Here is a 19099-nt window from a genome sequence, read left to right on the forward strand (position 1 = left end):
CCAGTGCTTCACTGAAGTTTATAACGTCCGGGCGTGAAAATAAAAAAATCGTATTTTTTCCACAAACATGATCTTTTAGTCCCCATTTTTTTATTTTCCCAAGGGTAACAGGAGAAATTGGACCCCAAAAGTTGTTGTCCAATTTGTCCTGAGTACGCTGATACCTCATATGTGGGAGAAAACTACTGTATGGGCACACGTCGGGGCTCGGAAGGGAAGTATTGACGTTTTGGAATGCAGACTTTGATGGAATGGTCTGCGGGTGTCATGTGCGTTTGGAGAGCCCCTGATGTACCTAAACAGTGGAAACCCCCCACAAGTGACCCCATTTTGGAAACTAGACCCCCTAATGAACTTATCTAGATGTGTGGTGAGCACTTTGAACCCCCCAGTGCTTCACAGAAGTTTATAACGACCGGGCGTGAAAATAAAAATATCGTATTTTTTCAACAAATATCATCTTTTAGTCCCCATTTTTTTTATTTTCCCAAGGGTAACAGGAGAAATTGGACCCCAAAAGTTGTTGTCCAATTTGTTCTGAGTACGCTGATACCTCATATGTGGGAGAAAACTACTGTATGGGCACACGTCGGGGCTCGGAAGGGAAGTAGTGACGTTTTGGAATGCAGACTTGGATTGGTATGCGGGTGTCATGTGCGTTTGGAGAGCCCCTGATGTACCTAAACTATTGAAACTCCCCACAAGTGACCCCATTTTGGAAACTAGACCCCCCACGGAGCTTATCTAGATGTGTGGAGAGCACTTTGAACCCCCAAGTGCTTCACAGAAGTTTATAACGCCTGGGCGTGAAAATAAAAAAAACATTTTTTTTCCGCAAAATTATATTTTTGCCCCCAATTTTTTATTTTCCTAAGGGTAACAGGAGAAATTGGACCCCAAAAGTTGTTTTGTAATTTGTCCTGAGTAGGCTGATACCCTACATGTGGGGGTAAAACACTGTTTGGGCACATGGCAGAGCTTGGAAGGGAAGGAGCACCATTTGACTTTTTCAACGCAGAATTGGCTGGAATTGAGATCAGACGCCATGTTGCCTTTGGAGAGCACCTGATGTGCCCAAACAGTGGAAACCCCCAATTATAACTCCAACCCTAACCTTAACACACCCCTAACCCTAATCTGAGCCCTAGCCCTAACCCTACCGGGAAAATGGAAATAAATACATTTTCTTTTAGTTTTATTATTTTTCCCTAACTAAGGGGGTGATAACGGGGGGTTTGATTTACGATTTATGGCGGTTTTTATGTTTGGCAGCTGTCGCACGCTAAAAGGCGCTTTTTATTGTAAAAATAGTTTTTGCATCACCACATATTGTGAGCTATAATTTTTCCGTATTTTGACCCACCGAGTCATGTGAGGTCTTATTTTTTGCAGGACGAGTTGACGTTTTTATTGGTACCATTTTCGGGCACGTGACATTTTTTGATCGCTTTTTATTCCGATTTTTGGGACGCAGAATGAACAAAAACCAGCGTTTCATGAATTTCTTTTGGGGGGTGCGTTTACACCGTTCCGCGTGCGGTAAAATTGATAACGCGTTTTTATTCTTCGGGTCAGTACGGTTACAGCAATACCTCATTTAGGTCGTTTTTTTATGTTTTGTCGGTTTTTTGCAATGAAAACAATTTTATATAAAAAATAATTATTTTTGTATTGCTTTATTCTGCGAGCTATAACTTTTTTATTTTTTTTGCGGATGATGCTGTATGGCGGCTCGTTTTTTGCGGGACAAGATGACGTTTTCAGCGGTACCATGGATATTTATATGCGTCTTTTTGATCGTGCGTTATTGCACTTTTTGTTCGGTGGTATGATAATAAATCATTATTTTTTGCTTCGTTTTTTATTTTTATTTTTTAAGGGGTTCGCTAAAGGGGTTAACTAATGGGACAGTTTTATAGGGCAGGTCATTACGGACGCGGCGATACCAAATATGTGTACTTTTATTGTTTTTGGTTTTTTTTATTTTGAAAAAATGGATTTATTGGGGAATATTTTTTTTTTTACTAATTTATTTAGCGATTTTTTTTTTTTAATTTTTAACACTTTTTTTTTTTTTTTTACTTTATTACCTTGTCCAGATCAGCGATCTGTCACGGGCACTGCTGCAGACTTCCTCATGCCTGCGCTTTGCAGGCAGTGAGGCAGTCAGCTCCCTGCAGGCCCCGTCGCCATCTTGGATCCGGGGGCCTGTAGGGAAAGAGCCCCCCGCAGCAGCGCTGCACATTGCGCTGCCGTGGGGGGCTCAGGGAAGCACGGAGGGAGCCCCCTCCCTGCCGATGCTTCCCTTTAACCCCCGGTACACCGCGATCGCGGTGTGCAAGGGGTTAACGTGTCGGGGGCGGGCCGTGACCGCCCCTGACACATTGTGCCGGGTGTCAGCTATGATAATTAGCTGACACTCGGCCGCGATCAGCGGCGCTCACCACGTGGGCGCCGCTGATCGCGATGACGTACTATTCCGTCCATGGTAATTAGGTCCATGGTCACATGGACGGAATATTACGTCAATTGTTGGTAAGGGGTTAATAGCCCATATGGCCGTTTCGGTCGAGTGCAGACCTTTCTCCAGCAGTTACAATAGTGCATATGCTCAGTATTTAAGGCAACCCAAATAAGTATTTAGTAGCAATTAATACAATGTGTAGCATTGTGATAATAATTTCACATAAGTTATACAAAAATACAATATAGCTCAATGGTCTAAAGTGACATAGTGCACAATATCGTGCAAAAGTATATAACATACAAAACATATATATGTAAAATAATTAATCATTAAGACCAGCTGTTGGTGACATCAACCCCACGGCTTAGTAATGGAGAGGTGTCAATAAGACACCTATCCATTACTAATCCTATGGTTGTTGCATGTTAAATAAAGACACAGCCAGAATAAAGTATTTTAATGAAATAGAACACAACACAGTTTGCCATTTTTATTATTACTCCTAATCCAGATTTTACTGCTATGGTTTAAAGGTGCTATGACCCACTGGGAGAGCCCATGAGGTGCCAAAAAACAGTAGAACCCCCCCCCCCATAAGTGACCCCCATTTTACGAACTACACCTCTCAATGAATTTATCTAGGAGTGCAGTGATCATATTGACATCATGGGTGTGTCACAGAATTTTATACCATTGGGCAGTGAGGACAAAATAACTACATTTTTAAAACCAAAATTTTGTTTTAGCCAAACATTTTACATTTTCACACAAGTGGGTAAAATGGCAACAAAATTTGTCCCACAATTTCTACTGAATGTGGCAATACCCCATATGTGGCTGTACAGTACTACTTAACCATGCGGAGAAACTCGGGAGGAACGGAGCGCTATTTGCCTATTCAATAGAATGGGTTTGTGCACGTCAGTCTGTTTCCATGGGCAAAACACATTGACATGTCGGTTTTTTAATGTCAGCATAAAACTTCTCGCACTACTGCATACACATAACACATATTGAGGTTATCCATGTGACACGCATTGGCACCTTGGAAAAAGCATTATAGTAAGCGCTGCTCCCCGGCGCCGGGTGCTGAACATGGCTCTCATCATTCTCCCCTGCTCTGCCGGCGATCGGGGCTTGGAAGGGAAGTAGTGACGTTTTGAAATGCCGACTTGATGGAATGGTCTGCAGGCGTCATGTTACGTTTGCAGAGCCCCTGAAGTACCTAAACAGTAGAAACCCCCCACAAGTGACCCCATTTTGGAAACTAGACCACCCAAGGAACTAATCTAGATGTGTGGTGAGCACTTTGAACCCCCAAATGCTTCACAGAAGTTTATAACGCAGAGCCATGAAAATAAAAAAAAAAAATTTTTTTCCCCTCAAAAAATGATTTTTAGCCCACTATTTTTTATTTTCACAATGGTAACAGGAGAAAATGGACCCCGAAAGTTGTTTTCCCAGATTGTCCTGAGTACGCTGGTACCCCATACGTGGGGGGAACCATTGTTTGGTCACACATTGGGGCTCAGAAGGGAAGTAGTGACGTTTTGAAATGCCGACTTGATGGAATGGTCTGCAGGAGTCATGTTACGTTTGCAGAGCCCCTGATGTAACTAAACAGAGGAAACCTCCCACAAGTGACCCCATCATAACCCTAACCACAACCCTAACCCCAACACACCCCTAACTCTAACCACAAGCCTAACCCTAATCTCAACCCTAATCCGAATTCTAACCCAACCCTAATTCCAACCCTAACGAAAAAATAAAAATATTCTTTATTTTATTATTTGTCCCTACATATGGGGGTGATTTACTTTTTTTTTATTTTGATCACTGTGAGAGTTTAGATTATGACGGCGGCTGCTGATCGGTGCCGTCAGTTGTGGGGGGGTCTGATCGATGTTTCCAGCCATGGCAGATGCTATTGCAGCATCAGCCATGGCTGTATTGTAATATTTCACCAAATTTCATTGGTGAAATATTACAATCGCTCTAATTGGCAGTTTCACTTAACAGCCAATCAGAGCGATCGTAGGCACGTGAGGGCTAAGCCACACCCCGTGGGGTAACTATGAAGAGTCCTCTGTGTTCGGGTCGGATGACCTTTCAGTGACCCCGGTCACCCGACACGCAGGGGGCAATCAATTCATGACACCACATAGGCGTCATGGGTCATATTGGCACGATTTTTCATGACACCTGTGGCGTCAAAGGCCGGGAAGGGGTAAAAAAAGAAAAAAAAAACGGCGTGGGATCCCCCCCATTTTTGACAACCAGCCTTGCTAAGGATCACAGCTGGAGGCTGGTATTCTCAGGCTGGTAGGGCACCCTAGATATTGACCCCCCCAGCCTAAAAATAACAGCCTGCAGCTGCCCAGAAAAGGCACTTTAGGTGCACCAATTCTGGTGCTTTGCCCAGCTCTTCCCACTTGCCCTGTAGCGGTGGCAACTTGCAAGTGGGGTAATATTTGTGGGGGTTGAGGTCACCTTTCAGGTGACATCAAGCCCATGGCTTAGAAATGGAGAGGTGTCTATAAGACACCCGAATTACTAATCCTATAGTTGTATTGTAAATAAAGACACAGCCAGAATAAAGTCCTTTATTTGAAAAAAAAAAATGACACAGACTTCTTTATTAATCTCAATTAAACCATACTTACAACCACGCCTAATTAAAGCGAAGCCCTCAATCTCCTGTAATAAAAATAAAATAAAAAAGCAACAAGATACAATACCTGTCCATCATTGTGTCCCACGCCGTAATCCATCTCTGGAGGATACATAGTTTTCAAGCTAGACAGCGCCAAGATGCGACCGTCCTGGCTGAAAACCACTGGTTAATGAGCTGCTGGGAATGCAGCGTCAGTGACCGGGGGTGATGTCAGAGGTTACCTTCGGTCACTGAGCTCCGTTCCCAGCCGGGCTGAGCTGCAATCAGATCCCTGCTAGCACAGTGAGCGCTCACGATGCTAGCGGGGATCTCACCCAAGTCACTGCAGCTACTGTAACGCTTCTTCCCTGGTGCCCGTCCATGTGGTACTGACGTGGCACATGCATGCCACATGTGTGCTGCAAGTATTACACATACACAAACACTGACATCTCCAGTACTGGAAATATCAGGACATGTGAAAGAGGCCTTACAGTGTGTTTTTATGTTTGGCAGCTGTCACACGCTAAAAGACGCTTTTTATTGCAAAAACTAGTTTTTGCATCACCACATTTTGAGAGCTATAATTTTTTCAATATTTTGGCCCACAGAGTCATGTGAGGTCCTGGTTTTTGTGGGACAAGCTGACGTTTTTATTGGTACCATTTTCGGGCACATGATATTTTTTTACCGCTTTCTATTCCGATTTTTGTGAGACAGAATGAGCAAAAACTAGTAATTCATGAATTTCTTTGGGGGGGGGGGCGTTTATACAGTAAGTAAAATCGATAAGGCAGTTTTATTCTTTGGGTCAGTACGATTACAGGGTTACCGCATTCATATTGTTTTTTATGTTTTGGCACTTTTATATAATAAAAACTTTTGTAGAAAAAATTATTTTTGCACCACTTTATTCTGAGAGCTATAACTTTCTTATTTTTCCGCTGATGGAGCTATATGGTGGCCCCTTTTTTTTGCGGGACAAGATGACATTACCATGCATGATCACGTGTTATTCCACTTTTTGTTTGGCGGTATGATGATAAAGCACTGTTTTTTGCCTTTTTTTTTTTTTTTTTTTTTAAATGGCGTTGACTAAAGGGGTTAACTAGTGGGTCAGTTTTATAGGTTGGGTCGGTGCGGACGCGTTGATACCAAATATGTCTACTTCTATTGTTTAGATTTTTTTTTCATTCAAATATTTATTTAGTGAGAGAGTAAACATTTTTGTTATTATTTTAGATTAAAAAAAATATTTTGACAATTATTGAAATTTTTTTTTTTTTTTAACTCTTTTACTTAGTCCCACTATGGGACAATCATTTTTTTGCAGGCTGATCGCTTCTATAGCATATAGATGAAGTAGCCTCTGCATGCCATAGAAGCTGTCAGCGCTGCACTGACAGGGAGACATGCTGATCATGCACTGCGCATGATCCACAAGTTTCCTAACTCTGGTGACCCGGATGTCGTCATGATGACATCCGCTCATCATGGCAACAATCAGAACCCCGCGTCATGCCGCGGGGTCTCCGATCCAAAGGCAGAGGGGTTGTCAGCCCTGCGCCGGCTCCCAGAATGCTGCTATCTTGTTTGATTGCAGTATTTCGGGAGTTAGGCTGTGTGCACACGCTGCGGATTAGGTGCGGATTCATCCGCGCGGATTTTGTAAAATCTGCAGGTGAAACCGCAGGTCAAAAGACGTGCGGTTTTACCTGCGGATTGCTCTGCGGTTTTTCATCTCCTCAATGGAGGAGATGGCAAACCACAGGAGAATCCGCAGAAAGAATTGACATGTCAATTCTTTCTGCGGATTGAAAACCGCAGATAATCCGCGCGGAAAATTCCGCACCGTCTGCATTGCGGTTTTTGATTCCCATAGGGAATCATGGTACTGTACACCGCAGCAAAAACTGCTGCGGGGCCGCAGCGGCCAAAACCGCTGCGGAACCGCGGCAAAATCCGCAGCGTGTGCACACAGCCTTAAAGTGCCAGGTGTCAGCTGTGAGAATCAGCTGACACCCGGCCGCACACTCCCCCGTGAGTGCGGCCGATCGTGATGTCGTAAAGATCTGTCCATGGTCAGATTGGCCCAGGTCACATGCACGGATCATTACGTCCAATGTCAGAAAGGGGTTAAGGACCAGCGGTATTCCTGTACTTCGTGCTGGGTTAAGCAGGAGACATTTAATGGAGAATTTTTGTTAAGTGGTGAAAAAAAAAAAGCACCATTTTCCAAGACCCGCAAACAACTTTAATATTTAAAAAAAAAAATTTTTTTTTACCTGCTGCAATAGTCTCCATGGGAGACTAGAAGCTGCGATTATTTAATCGCTTATGTTACACATACGAGGGGCGCCTGAAAACTTCGAGGCCCACCCATGAAATCTTTTTTGCATGGTCTTGTTTTGCAATGCAGTACGTTATTTAGTTAGTTGAATGGTCTCATGAGCAATCAGGATTTATTTCGATTTTTTTTGTTTCCGTTACAGCATTTTAAAGTTGGGTCGCAAGGCTGAAATATGGAAATGGAGAAGTTGGCAAAGTTCACACATCGGCTGTTGCAATGGCTGCAATTCCACCTTCCACCAAGGTGCTTTTTCATCTGTGAGAATAGGTGATAGTCCAAGGGAGCCAAATCAGGGGAATAGGGTGGGTGCTGAAGCAATTGGAAACCACAGGAGTGAATGGCAGCAGCCGATGTGTGAACTTTGCCAACTTCTCCATTTCCATATTTCAGCCTTGCGACCCAACTTTAAAATGCTGTAACGGAAACAAAAAAAATCAAAATAAATCCAGATTGCTCATGAGACCATTCAACTAACTAAATAACATATTGCATTGCAAAACAAGACCATGCAAAAAAGATTTCATGGGTGGGCCTCGAAGTTTTCAGGCGCCCCTCGTAGTAGGGCTGCTATGTGTTACAAAAATTCTCATCTATGAGCACCGACCACCGGGTTTGTCCGGCAGCCCCCAGGTTGTCATGCCAATCGATCGGCGACCAGCGGTCATGTGACACAGGCGCCAATGGACGAAGCGAAGACGCGCATCTGCTTTGTGCGAGTTAAAGGCTGTTGTCAGAGATGGACTGTGCCATTTTGCTACTTAGCTGCGGGTGGATCGCGATTCCACCCGTGGCTGTTAAGGGCACATGACAGCTGATCAGATCATCCATCATGTGTCGGCAAAAGTACGGGCTCATCGCCGGAGCTTTCACCAAAGAGGGGGAGGCGACCTATGACGGGCAGAGCATGCCATAAGTCGTTAAGGGGTTTTCCAACAAAAAGTTGATTTTAATTAATAGATCACAATTGGATGTGTTTACATACACGTAGATTTCTTAGCGGTAATGTGTCTTTACGTAACCCCATGACAGCACCAACGAGAGAGAGGATCTGCCCTTCAAGGACAGGAAACTTCAAGATAAAAAGGACGGCTCCTCTCTCTGCATCAGTGGATTACAGAGAATGAGAGGACCTCAGAGTTAGTGTCCACATATGTATATACATTTATACAAAATATTCTTAACCAGTTAACCACACCCTAAGTGGCATACTATATACAATAACCCACTAACCAGAAGGTGATGGCTTAGTAACAGGAGGGAATATAAGGGTGTTGTCATGGGTTCCGTAAAAACACATTACCGGTAAGTAATATACGTGTTTTCCAGTCACCCATGACAGCACTAACTAGAGACTTACAGAGAATTACTCTATTAGGGAGGAACCAAAGGGTGTAGAACACTCTTCCCAAACATGATATCAGAAGAGGCAGAAAGATCCAGTCCATAGTGACTATAAAAGGTGGAAGGTGACGACCAAGTAGCTGTCTTACAGATCTGTTCTATGGACACATCTGCCCTTTCAGCCCAAGACGTTGCCATCGCTCTTGTACAGTGGGCCCTCAGGTCGTTAAAGACCGGTCTTCCTGAGCTGATAAGCCAATTTGATAGCTTTCCTTATCCACCTGGATAGGGTACCCCTTGAGACTCCCATTCTTTTCCTAGAACATTGAAAGGAGATAAACATAGCCCTATCCTTCCTCTATGCTTTTGTCGCTAACAGATAGTGAAGAAGGCATCTCCTTACATCTAAGGTGTGAAACTTATTTTCCCTATAATTTTTTGGGCGGTCTGGTTTTAGAACTACTCTACCGTCCATCACCATGGTAAAGGGAGGGTCTGCGGATACGGCCTGTATATCTCTGTGTTGATGTAAGGGCTACTAAGAGTATAGTCATCAATGTAACTACTTTTATGGACGCTTTAGCTAAAGGCTCAAAGGGGGGCTCTGTCAGAGCATTAAAGACCAAGTTCAAATCCCATGGAGGGATCCTGGCTACTGGGACTGGTCTGGATCTAGCATATGCTTTAATAAACCTGACCACCCACTGATTACCCTTGAGGTTGTAATTATACAGAACCCCTAAAGCCGATACCTGAACTTTCAAGGTACTAACCGCCATGTCCTGTTCCTGCCCCTTCTGAGGGAACGCCAGGATCTCCTTTAGGGGCAACTTTCCTTCCATAGTACACCCTTGTAGATGACAAGAATTTTTTCCAGGTCCAACCGTAAATTTTTGTAGTGACCGGCTTCCTACTAGCCAGCAAGGTAGAAACCAGGTTGGGAGAAAACCGCTTACCCTCTAGCACTGACCTCTCAAGTTCAAGGCTGTTAAGTGTAGCCCAGTCACCCGAGGATGGAACACGGGCCCCTGAGCTAGAAGGTCAGGGATTTCTGGAAGAACCCACGGTTCCGTGACTGACATGTTCCTCAGCCAAAAGAACCAGGGCCTCTTGGGCCAAAAAGGGGGCTATGAGTACTACTCTTGCCCTGTCCTGCCTGATCTTCCTGAGAACCGCTGGTATTCGACAGATTGGAGGAGGAAGGCGTAAAACAGGATGTCCCATCTGATCCGAAAGGCGTCTACCACCTGAGGATTCTCTTTTGGATCCAGGGAGCAGAACCTCTCCATCTTGCTGTTCTGCTGAGTAGCGAAAAGGCCGATTAACGGCCGCCCCCACATGTTCACCAAACATCTGAATATTGCTGTCTTGAGGGACCATTCGCCCTGTAGAAGTGGTCTGCAGCTCAAAAAATCTGCTGTTGCGTTGTCCTTTCCTCTGATATGAAGTGCAGATAGTGAAAGGATGTTTATCACCGCAAGGCCAAAAATCCTCTTGGTTATATACATTAGGGAATGTGTACCCTCCTGATGATTCAGGTATGTAACTGTGACCTGAATGTCTAACAATATTGTTACGTGGTGTATTTGTAGGTTTGGTAGGAGACTTTAACGCATTCTCTACCGCCAGAAGTGCTCACGTTTAAGGTGCCTTCCGTCTCTACCACTGACCATGTTCCCTGAACCAGATTGCTATCCAGATGTGCTCCCCACCCCCTGGGACTGGCGTCTTTGGTAACTACCCTCGTCATGTGAGGGAACCACGGCTCCCGAAGGGACTCCATCGCCAACCACCAGTGGAGCGAATGAATAATCTCCTGAGGCAGTGTTAGCGCACCATCCAGATATCCCTGTAAGGAATGTTGACTTTCTAACACGAACCACTGCAACTCTGTTACGTGGATTTGGGCCCACTTCCCTGCCGGGAAGCATGAGGTCAGGGAGCCCAGGAGGGACATGGCACCCCTGAGGGACATTACCAGATCCTGTACTGACCTGGAGAGTAGACTGAGCAACTTTTCCTTTTTCTGATCCGGTTGGCAACACTCTTGCTGGCACGAGTCGAGTAAGTCCTAGAAAGATTTGTGTCTTTCGTGGGTCTATCCTTGATTTTTCTAGGTTCAAACACCATCCTAACCTCTCTAAGATGATGGCTATGTCTCTCATTTGACTGCGGCAATGACTGAAAGAACGGCCTACTATCAGGAAGTCGTCCAGGTATGGGATGACCAGTCTCTTTCTCTGAGGTTGACCGTCACCTCTGCTATTAACTTCGTGAATACACGAGAGGCAACTGCCAGGCCAAAGGGGAGGACCCTCTACTGTAGAACGTTTTTCTCTAAGAGGCTCAGTACCTCCAATTCTAGCGCCATTTGCTCCTAGCTGGATGCTTGTGGGACCGTCACAATAACCTATTTGGTGGAAGTCTCCCGATCTCCAGCTTCAACCCTGCCCTCACCAGGTAGAGAATCCAAGGGATGGATGATATTTTCTCCCAGGCTGGAAGGGAGAGGGAGGAGCCTTCCTCCCACCTGGTGTAGGGAGTCATTTGGAGATATTTCTACCACCTTGGGAAGCATTACCAAACTGGAAGCCCTTGCCCTTCTTCGGTTTATCCTTCCACTCTAAAATGTTCGGTGGATGTTCTCTTTCGGCTGTATCTCTTCCTCCAAAAAGAACTGCCTGAAGGATGAGAAAGGAGGTTTTGGGAACCCTTTCTTCCTATTGGCATCTTTCTCTAAGATGTCATCCAAAGCTGAGCCAAATAAGTAGTGAACTTCACAGTGGAGAGAACACAGTTTTCCTTTTGACTGTACATCCCCTGGGCAACCCTTTAACCAGACCACTCTCCGGCCTGCATTAGATAATGCTGCCGATCAAGCGGCCAGTCTGGCAGAGTCGACTGATGCATCTGCCGAGAAGGCCACCGCCCCTTTGATAACTGGGAGCATGGCCAGAATGGAGTCTCTGGATGAATTTTCACTCAGCTGGTCTTCCAATCTATTCAGCCAGACCATGAGGGACCTTGCTGTGCAGGTTGCCGTGATGGCCGGCTTCAACGCCCCTGCCGATGACTCCCACGTAGCTTTAAGAAAGGTGTCAACCTTCCTTTCAAGAGGGTCCTTTAGTAATCCTGAGTCCTCAAAGGGGAGGGATGAATTTTTTTAGGCCTTGGATATGGCAACATCCAACCTGGGCGCTTTATTCCAGGATTCCTCAAAGGGGTACTTCCTTTTAAAGGAGGACATCAGGGGGCTAGTGATGAGGGAGTATACTCGTTGCTCGGGTGTCCTCCGAGTATTTTGGCGTGCTCGGAGATTTAGTTTCCGTCGATGCAGCTGCATGATTTGTGGCTGCTGGACAGGCTGAATACATGTGAGGAATGCCTGTTTCTTAGGGAATTCTCACGTGTATTCAGGCTGTCCAGCAGCCATAAACCATGCAGCAGAGGCGACAGAACTGAAATCTCAGAGCACGCCAAAATACTCGGAGATCATCCGAGCATGATCAGGGAAACACGAACAAGTATACTCGTTAACCACTACAGGGGTCCTTTTCTATCTGGCTTTTTCCATTGATGAGATTTTAGCAACTTCTCGTTCATAGGAAAGGATTTACCTCTTTATTTGTCCAAGGTACTAAACATGATATCATGGACAGACTTCTTGACCTTTTGATCGACCAGTCCTATTGTGGACCTTACGGACTTAACTACCGTATTTTTCGGACTAACACGCACCGAACCATAAGATGCACCCCAAAATTTCAGAAGGAAAATAGGGAAAAAAAATTAATGTGTCAAATGGGGGTCAGTCTTACAGTCCGAATTCAGCTTACCTGGGGGGGAGGGGGAGGAATCAGCAACGCTAGTGGAGCGCGGTCACAGAGGGTGTTCGGTGGTCCGGCGATATGACTCCCATCCCAGGCTGGTGTGGCAGCCTCCGGGAAATCCCATCCCAGGCAGGTGAGGCTAGTGTGGGCAGGTGAGGCGGTGGTGGTGGGGGGCTCCGCCAGCATTTTGGATCGCAGCATTGGATGTGCAAGGGCCTCCGGGAAAATGGCCGTTGGGGGAGGCACATGCTCAGATTGAGATCTAGGGAAGAGATCGCGTTGCCGAGAACTCAATCTGAGCATGCCGCCGCCCATCGCATCGCAGCAATGGATATGCGGGGGCCTCCGGGCTTTCACAAAATGCTGGCGGAGCCCCCAGCACCACCGTCGAACCTACTGCACCAGCCGCAGCAGCCTGGGAAGGGAGTATAATTATCGCCCTGCAGTGTCGAACCGGACAATCGCAGAATCGCCCGACTCCTGCTGCCGCCACAGTATTTGTAAGTATATTCCGACTATAAGATGCACCCCCATTTTCCCCCAAAAGTGTCTTACAGTCTGAAAAATAGTCAGTTATCCACCTCTTCCAGGGGGAAGTAGTAGCCCGAGCCAGAGTCGCTTTCTGACGAAAGATGATCCTGAGGCATCCCGCAGAAACCCCCTCTTCTGAATATACAGTCGATGACGTGAGAGATGCTTCATCCCTACGTGATGTTTCTCCCGAGAGGGATTGGGACCTTAAAGAATTCTCCACTTCTGTTCTAATGAGGGTTCTTAAGGTGGAAGAGAAGTCAGGGGTCTCGTTAGCCACCGTGTCATTGATGCAAGCTTGGCATAATTTCTTGGGCCATGTGATAGCCAGATCCTGCCCAGAGCGCAGGTTTTGTGCTTTGATTTTTCTTTACACTTTCTAGGGAAATCCTACGAGAAAGGCCAGACAAGGAAGGAGAGAGAGAGAGATTTGCATTTTTACATTGCATTCTCGTAGCTTACTCACCACTCAGAGGAAATTGAAGGGTACCAGAACAGGATGTTGTGCGAAAGGTCTCCTTTATGGACCACAGAATCTTCCATCCTGGTATAGCTGTGCCAACTTGTCCTTGAGTCTATGGACCTGCGTGCCCTGCTGGAGCATCTGGAACGCCTATCCCGGTACGGTCGCATCTGGCATCCGCGTCGCTGCAGCTGATTTGAATCCAAATGCTGCTGCTGCAGTTGCTGGCGCTGTAGAGAGGGCTGATGTGCCTCCATCTCTGCACTGGTGCCCCTGCCTGGCGATAAATCCTTAAGCACTGCACCTGTAGGGGATCTGCCGGACGGCGTGTCCTGCAGCTTCTGGTACCTGCACCAGAAGTGCTCCAGGTGAAAGGTCCCGACCATGTCATCAAGAGTTTGACTTCCGGTTTCCGGCTGCTATGATCGCGCAGGGACGCGGGCTACCGGCTAACCATGCGGTGATGGCGCCGCAGCTCCCACATGACTGATGGCCGAGACCCCATCGGGATCCCCCCATGGCGCTTTCAGTAACTCTGGCGCCAGCTGAAGCAGAGACAGTGCCCTGCCACAACCGACCGGCCCAGGTCTGGGACTGCTTCCTTCTTCTGCCTCCGTCTTGCAGGTGAAGGTTCCCCAGTCAAGGACAGGAAACCACTGATGCGGAGAGAGAGGAGCCATCCATTTTATCTTGAAGGTTTCCTGTCCTTGAAGGGCGGAACCCCTCTCTCATTGGTGCTGTCATGATAATCGTATAAATGTTCCCCTGCTGTGTAATGGCTGTGTCTGACCGTGCAGGGACATGGTCTGATCATACCACAGCTCCTGGGCAGGAGAGGATGCAAAACAAGAGTATACAGATATTACAGCAGGGGATCACAGCTGATTCTGTGAGGTAAAACATTTCCCTGCCTGTTTTTAAACAATGTTTTACCTCAAAGAAAGAATCAGCTGTGATCCCGTGCTGTCCTGTCTGTATACTTTGCGTCCTCTCCTGGCCAGGAGCTGTGGTATGATCAGACCATGTTTTTGCACAAGATTTGTTATAGATTTTTTACAGAGGGCGGAGTACGCCAGTATTGGAGAGCAATGCCAGGGAACACTGTATGGATGATGTAGGACGCGTCATCCACATGAAGCACAGTAGAACGGCATCACAAGAGAGGAGGCGCTGGAACAGTGATGCCCACTGGACCTGACGGCCCTGAAGGCAAGTATTATAAAAGGCATTTTTCTTTTGTTGCAGGCCGGATTGGGGGTATATTATACAGCATTATAGAATGCTGCATATCAGGCCTGAAAGCTGGTGGCCTTACCCGATAAGGGGGACCTGTCACCAGGTTTGTCCCCTAACGATCTTTTAAAAAAAAAAAAAATAATTATAAACACTGAAAATATACCCCAAAAAGGCTTAAAGGGAATCTGTCAAAAAAATTTTTGCCTATCATCTGCGGCCATTGCCTCTTCAGGCGCACTGCAGTAATCTGCTCTGCCCTCAACAGGGCAGAGCAGTGAGCCTGCGCCGCGACGGCCAGGAATGAAGAGGACGTCATCGCTGCAAGATGGGAGGCGCCGGATCGGACCCGAACCGCCCCTCGGTGAGTATAATATAACTCGTTTTTCTTCTCTTTCAGGTAACATTGGGGGCTTATCTACAGCATTACAGAATGCTGTAGATAAGCCCCTGATGCCGGTGGCCACAGCTAATAGGCAAAAAAATTGATCACCGATTCCATTTACGAAAACAACAACAAAAGCCTTTTACCCATAGCTTCAGGATACGCTCAAGAGGCAGAAAGAGACACCGGGAATAAATACAATTGCTAGTGTTTACTGTAGGGGTTTCCACCTCGCTGGTTCCCCGCCTGGAATAGTGGCCACGTCCCCCAATGGTGCGTGCTTTAGGCATGACGCGGCGGGCCCCAGCCTGAAACATGGCTATCTGCATTGGGGGGGGCCCTTAATAATGGCCCCAGGTGCTGCAGAAATGAATATACTTCCCTCCGCATCGGCGCAGCTATACTCACTTTTGCAGTTTATGCGGCACCATGGGCCATTAATAAGGGTTGGTCATCACCAGGTGGGAAGGGGCCAGTGTTTGCCCTCCTTTTATTCCCAACGAGCACTCTATTTCCTATTCTCCCATGCGGTCCCAGAGACACGGCCATTTTATTTACTGCCGATATTTATGGTCTTTACGCTAATCACAGGGTAATTATGACACCCGGAGATACCTGTGAGCAGCGCCCCTTTGGAAAGACCAGATAACTGAGCGCTACGTATAAAGCCCATAGCTCTGGATCCGTATGGCGGATCTATAAAGCAACCCCCAACCGGACCACTCAGGAATAAGCCGGGCCACTTGCCCCCTGGCAACTTTCACACACGACATAGCGGGCGCTGTGTGTTACAGCACTGATTACGGACACTCCTTGGCGGGGAGGACGGAATTCTTAGTTGCACCCGAGCTCTATAGCAAGGGAGACAAGAAGGTGACGGGAGAACACGTGACCAGGCACTAGTCCTTCCTGCCCAGCACAGGTGCACTCAGGGTTAATAGCGATGGCACATGACTGCGATCGTCCTGAAAGTCGCATGCGACCACCGCGACACGTGTGTGCAGTCACCTGTAACAAGTGAAGGTGTTGATGATCTTCCAGAAGTGCTCTCTCTCCAGCTTCTCATTCTCCTCCGGGCTTTTCCGCTGCCTCCTTGTTGTGTATGAGCCGAGGTCCACCACCTTCTCCTCCGCCGCCGCCTGCACATTCCCGGGCTCCTCCGAGTCGATTCTCCGCCGTCGCCCGCGGCTGTGGCCAAACATGTCCCTGGACGGGAGCTACGAAGCTGGAGTCAATGCAAGCAACGTGATACGGTCTGCAAACCCTGGGACATAACTATATTGCCGAGCGGAAACCGGCGCTCCGACCATGACGTCACTAAAGAGCGCCGCTGGCTTGGGCAAGCGCCATGTTTAGTGCTGGCAGCACCGGCGTGGGCTGTGCTGGACACTTCTGACACTTCCCTCCCGTGGGGACATGAGGTAGTACTCGTAAGAGAGACCCATGGTTGGCAGAATGCAATGTCAAGGGCCAAGGGGATGAGCGTTACCGCATTACTCAGGAAATAAGCCAGGGGGCCGTATGTTTTTGGGGTCTTTTTGTGCAGTAAAAATAGTACTTGAGGGTTATTCTGCAGGACAGTAAGATTCCATTACTACTTTTCTATCTTTTTTAGATTTTCTTTAACCCCTTTCATGCCATAGCCATTTTCCATTTTTTTCTTCCAAATGTAAGGTAACAAGCAGGAACGTGGGATGCAGTGATGGGACGCAGGCAGAGCAAGGGTTAACAGGTTTATTTACAGGGGAATGTAGCAGGGAGTGAGGGATTGTAGGGTGATGATAAGGGATGGGGCAGAACTGGGAGAGCAGCAGGGTAGGTGAGGGACGAGCGAAAGTTCAGTAATAAAAAGGTGAAACTTATCAGTCTGTAGTCTTCTTGGGAGTAGCTCCTCAGGGTTCCAACGGCAGCGCAATGTCCTTTACAGTGGGGCCAAGTAAATGATAATTGTGGCGCCCCTGAGGCTCAGTCGCCACAGAGGTACTGCACCTTCTCCTAAGGTGTAGTGTCCCACCATCCAGGTAAGGTGGGAACTCCTTTTCACGCTCCAACACTCGCACCCCCCACACGGTAGTTCTGCACATCACATTGCGGCTCAGTGCTTACAGAGTAGCAGAGCACCTTTGGTGGTTCCCTGCTTGGAACACTGGATGTGCTGGGAGGTGGGTGGAGTTAGAATACATAAAAGACTGGGAAGGTTTAGAATTAGAGGTCAGTCAGTTGGAGAGACTGAGGGAGGAAGCCACTCGGAGAGGAGTGGGGATCCCTAGAAGAAGGGATGGAGGAAGGAGTGCTGCAGCTGTCTCAGTGACCTGAGCCAGTTGGCACGGGAAAGGAAGGAAGAAGGACACTGATCTGTAACCTAAGCATCCATAAGAAAGAGAGAATAGTACGGAACGAAGGAGAATAGAACAGAGAGGACGTGGGTTGGAAGGAAGCACCCTGCCTATAGGTTCTAAGCGCAAGGCCGGGGCCCGGTCCCTGAGGTTGTATGGACACGTATGGTTCTGCAGCAGACACCGGTGGAGTAGTTGGCTGTAAATGCACTACTCCCATCTAAGACTTGGGGCACAACAGCATTTGGATAGAGAGCCGGGACTCAGGAGAAGGGAGTGCCCGAAGCAGGCTACAGCTGTCTGCCGTACAAGGAGAGCTCTTGGGAACATCTGATGAGAGGAACTCCAGTGTAACTCAGTACTAGGAGATCTTCACACTTTAAGGCGCTATAGAGGAGACGTTCAGGAAGGTACATGTTGGCGGAGTGTTGGAGGTGAGCTTACCATCTTGCCTGGAGGTTGACTGAGTCTCTGACCTGGAGGACATGGCCCGGAGGAAGGCACCTGTGTGTACTACAGACTGTGAGTAAAGCTTTGGAACTACAAGCCCCGGTGTCCTCCATTCATTATCGCGCCTACACCCTCAGCATCACTACATCTGGGTACCAGCTCCTACACTGCCTGCGCTTCTCATCCATTACACCTACACTGCCCTGGGGCTACAGATCCACCTGTGGGGAGCTTCACCATCTTGGCTGCCACACACCACCAGCTCCAGAGGATCTGCAAGCAGCGTCGGCTTAACACCTCACTTGCCGAACACCACAGGTGGCGTCACAAACTATTCATTCAAACTAACTACAATACAAATAACTCCCCATTACTTGAGCGCCCAGGGCCATGGACTGGGTCACCGCCGCTGTGACACCTCCCGCTGACACCGGCACGGTACCGAGTACCCCGCAGCCCTGAGAGGGCGACCCACAATACCCAGTCTTCTGGTGACAGTGGTCGGTCTCCGGTACCGTCCACTGTCTTTAGTCCATATACTGTAGTAGCTAAACGACGGTATACGATGTATACGAAGACCAAGTCAAGTGTCTGGGGACGAGATTTACTAGCACAGTCAGGGTTTAGGTTACAGTCTCTTTCAGGCGGCACACACACTGTACTCACTATCCTGAAGTGTCTGGCTCCTGGCTTTGTCGGTCACCGGGCACACACTGCCCGACTCTCTCTCTCTGGTCCCTGTGGTTGGTGGCGGACGACAGTGGTCGCTGGTCTGTGTGAGGCTGATGCTCACCGGACGGAGCACTTCTCTCTCGCTGCTGCAACACCCGGTCCAGCTCTGCTCTGTGTGCATGGCTCTGCACAGCTCTTTCTGCAGGCAACGGGGGCTCCTTCCCTATGGTCTGTCGCCACACCGGTACGCTCTGGTGGGGGAAGCAGAGCGTGCTGCTCATCGCTCTGCACGCTACTCCCCGCCGACGGCAGACTGTTCTGCTTCGCGCGCTTTTTTCTTTTAAGCCTCTGCTGCTGTGCACCCTTTCCTGGCTCTCCCCGCCCT

The 19099-nt window shown here is 47.7% G+C and overlaps 1 protein-coding gene across 5 annotated transcripts in view; it reads right to left on the reverse strand.

The window, feature by feature from the left end:
* The window catches only part of CARNMT1 (carnosine N-methyltransferase 1), a 70092-nt gene that overhangs the window by 42413 nt on the left and 8580 nt on the right, over positions 1 to 19099 (reverse strand). The window contains exon 1 of one of the 5 annotated variants that reach the window (XM_073543762.1): positions 16265 to 16579. The exons of 1 other annotated variant lie outside the window; for it this stretch is intronic. In XM_073543762.1, coding sequence (XP_073399863.1) covers positions 16265 to 16458 — 194 coding nt within the window. In that variant the 5' untranslated portion in view covers positions 16459 to 16579. Of the gene's footprint in view, positions 1 to 15664; positions 15775 to 16264; positions 16581 to 19099 lie in introns of those variants that run through there. 3 more of the 5 variants (XM_073543759.1, XM_073543764.1, XM_073543761.1) reach the window with 3 other exon arrangements.

This window comes from Dendrobates tinctorius, unplaced genomic scaffold (genome assembly GCF_039654945.1).
Source record: "Dendrobates tinctorius isolate UK_male_01 unplaced genomic scaffold, ASM3965494v1 ptg000134l, whole genome shotgun sequence".
NCBI lineage: Eukaryota > Metazoa > Chordata > Amphibia > Anura > Dendrobatidae > Dendrobates > Dendrobates tinctorius.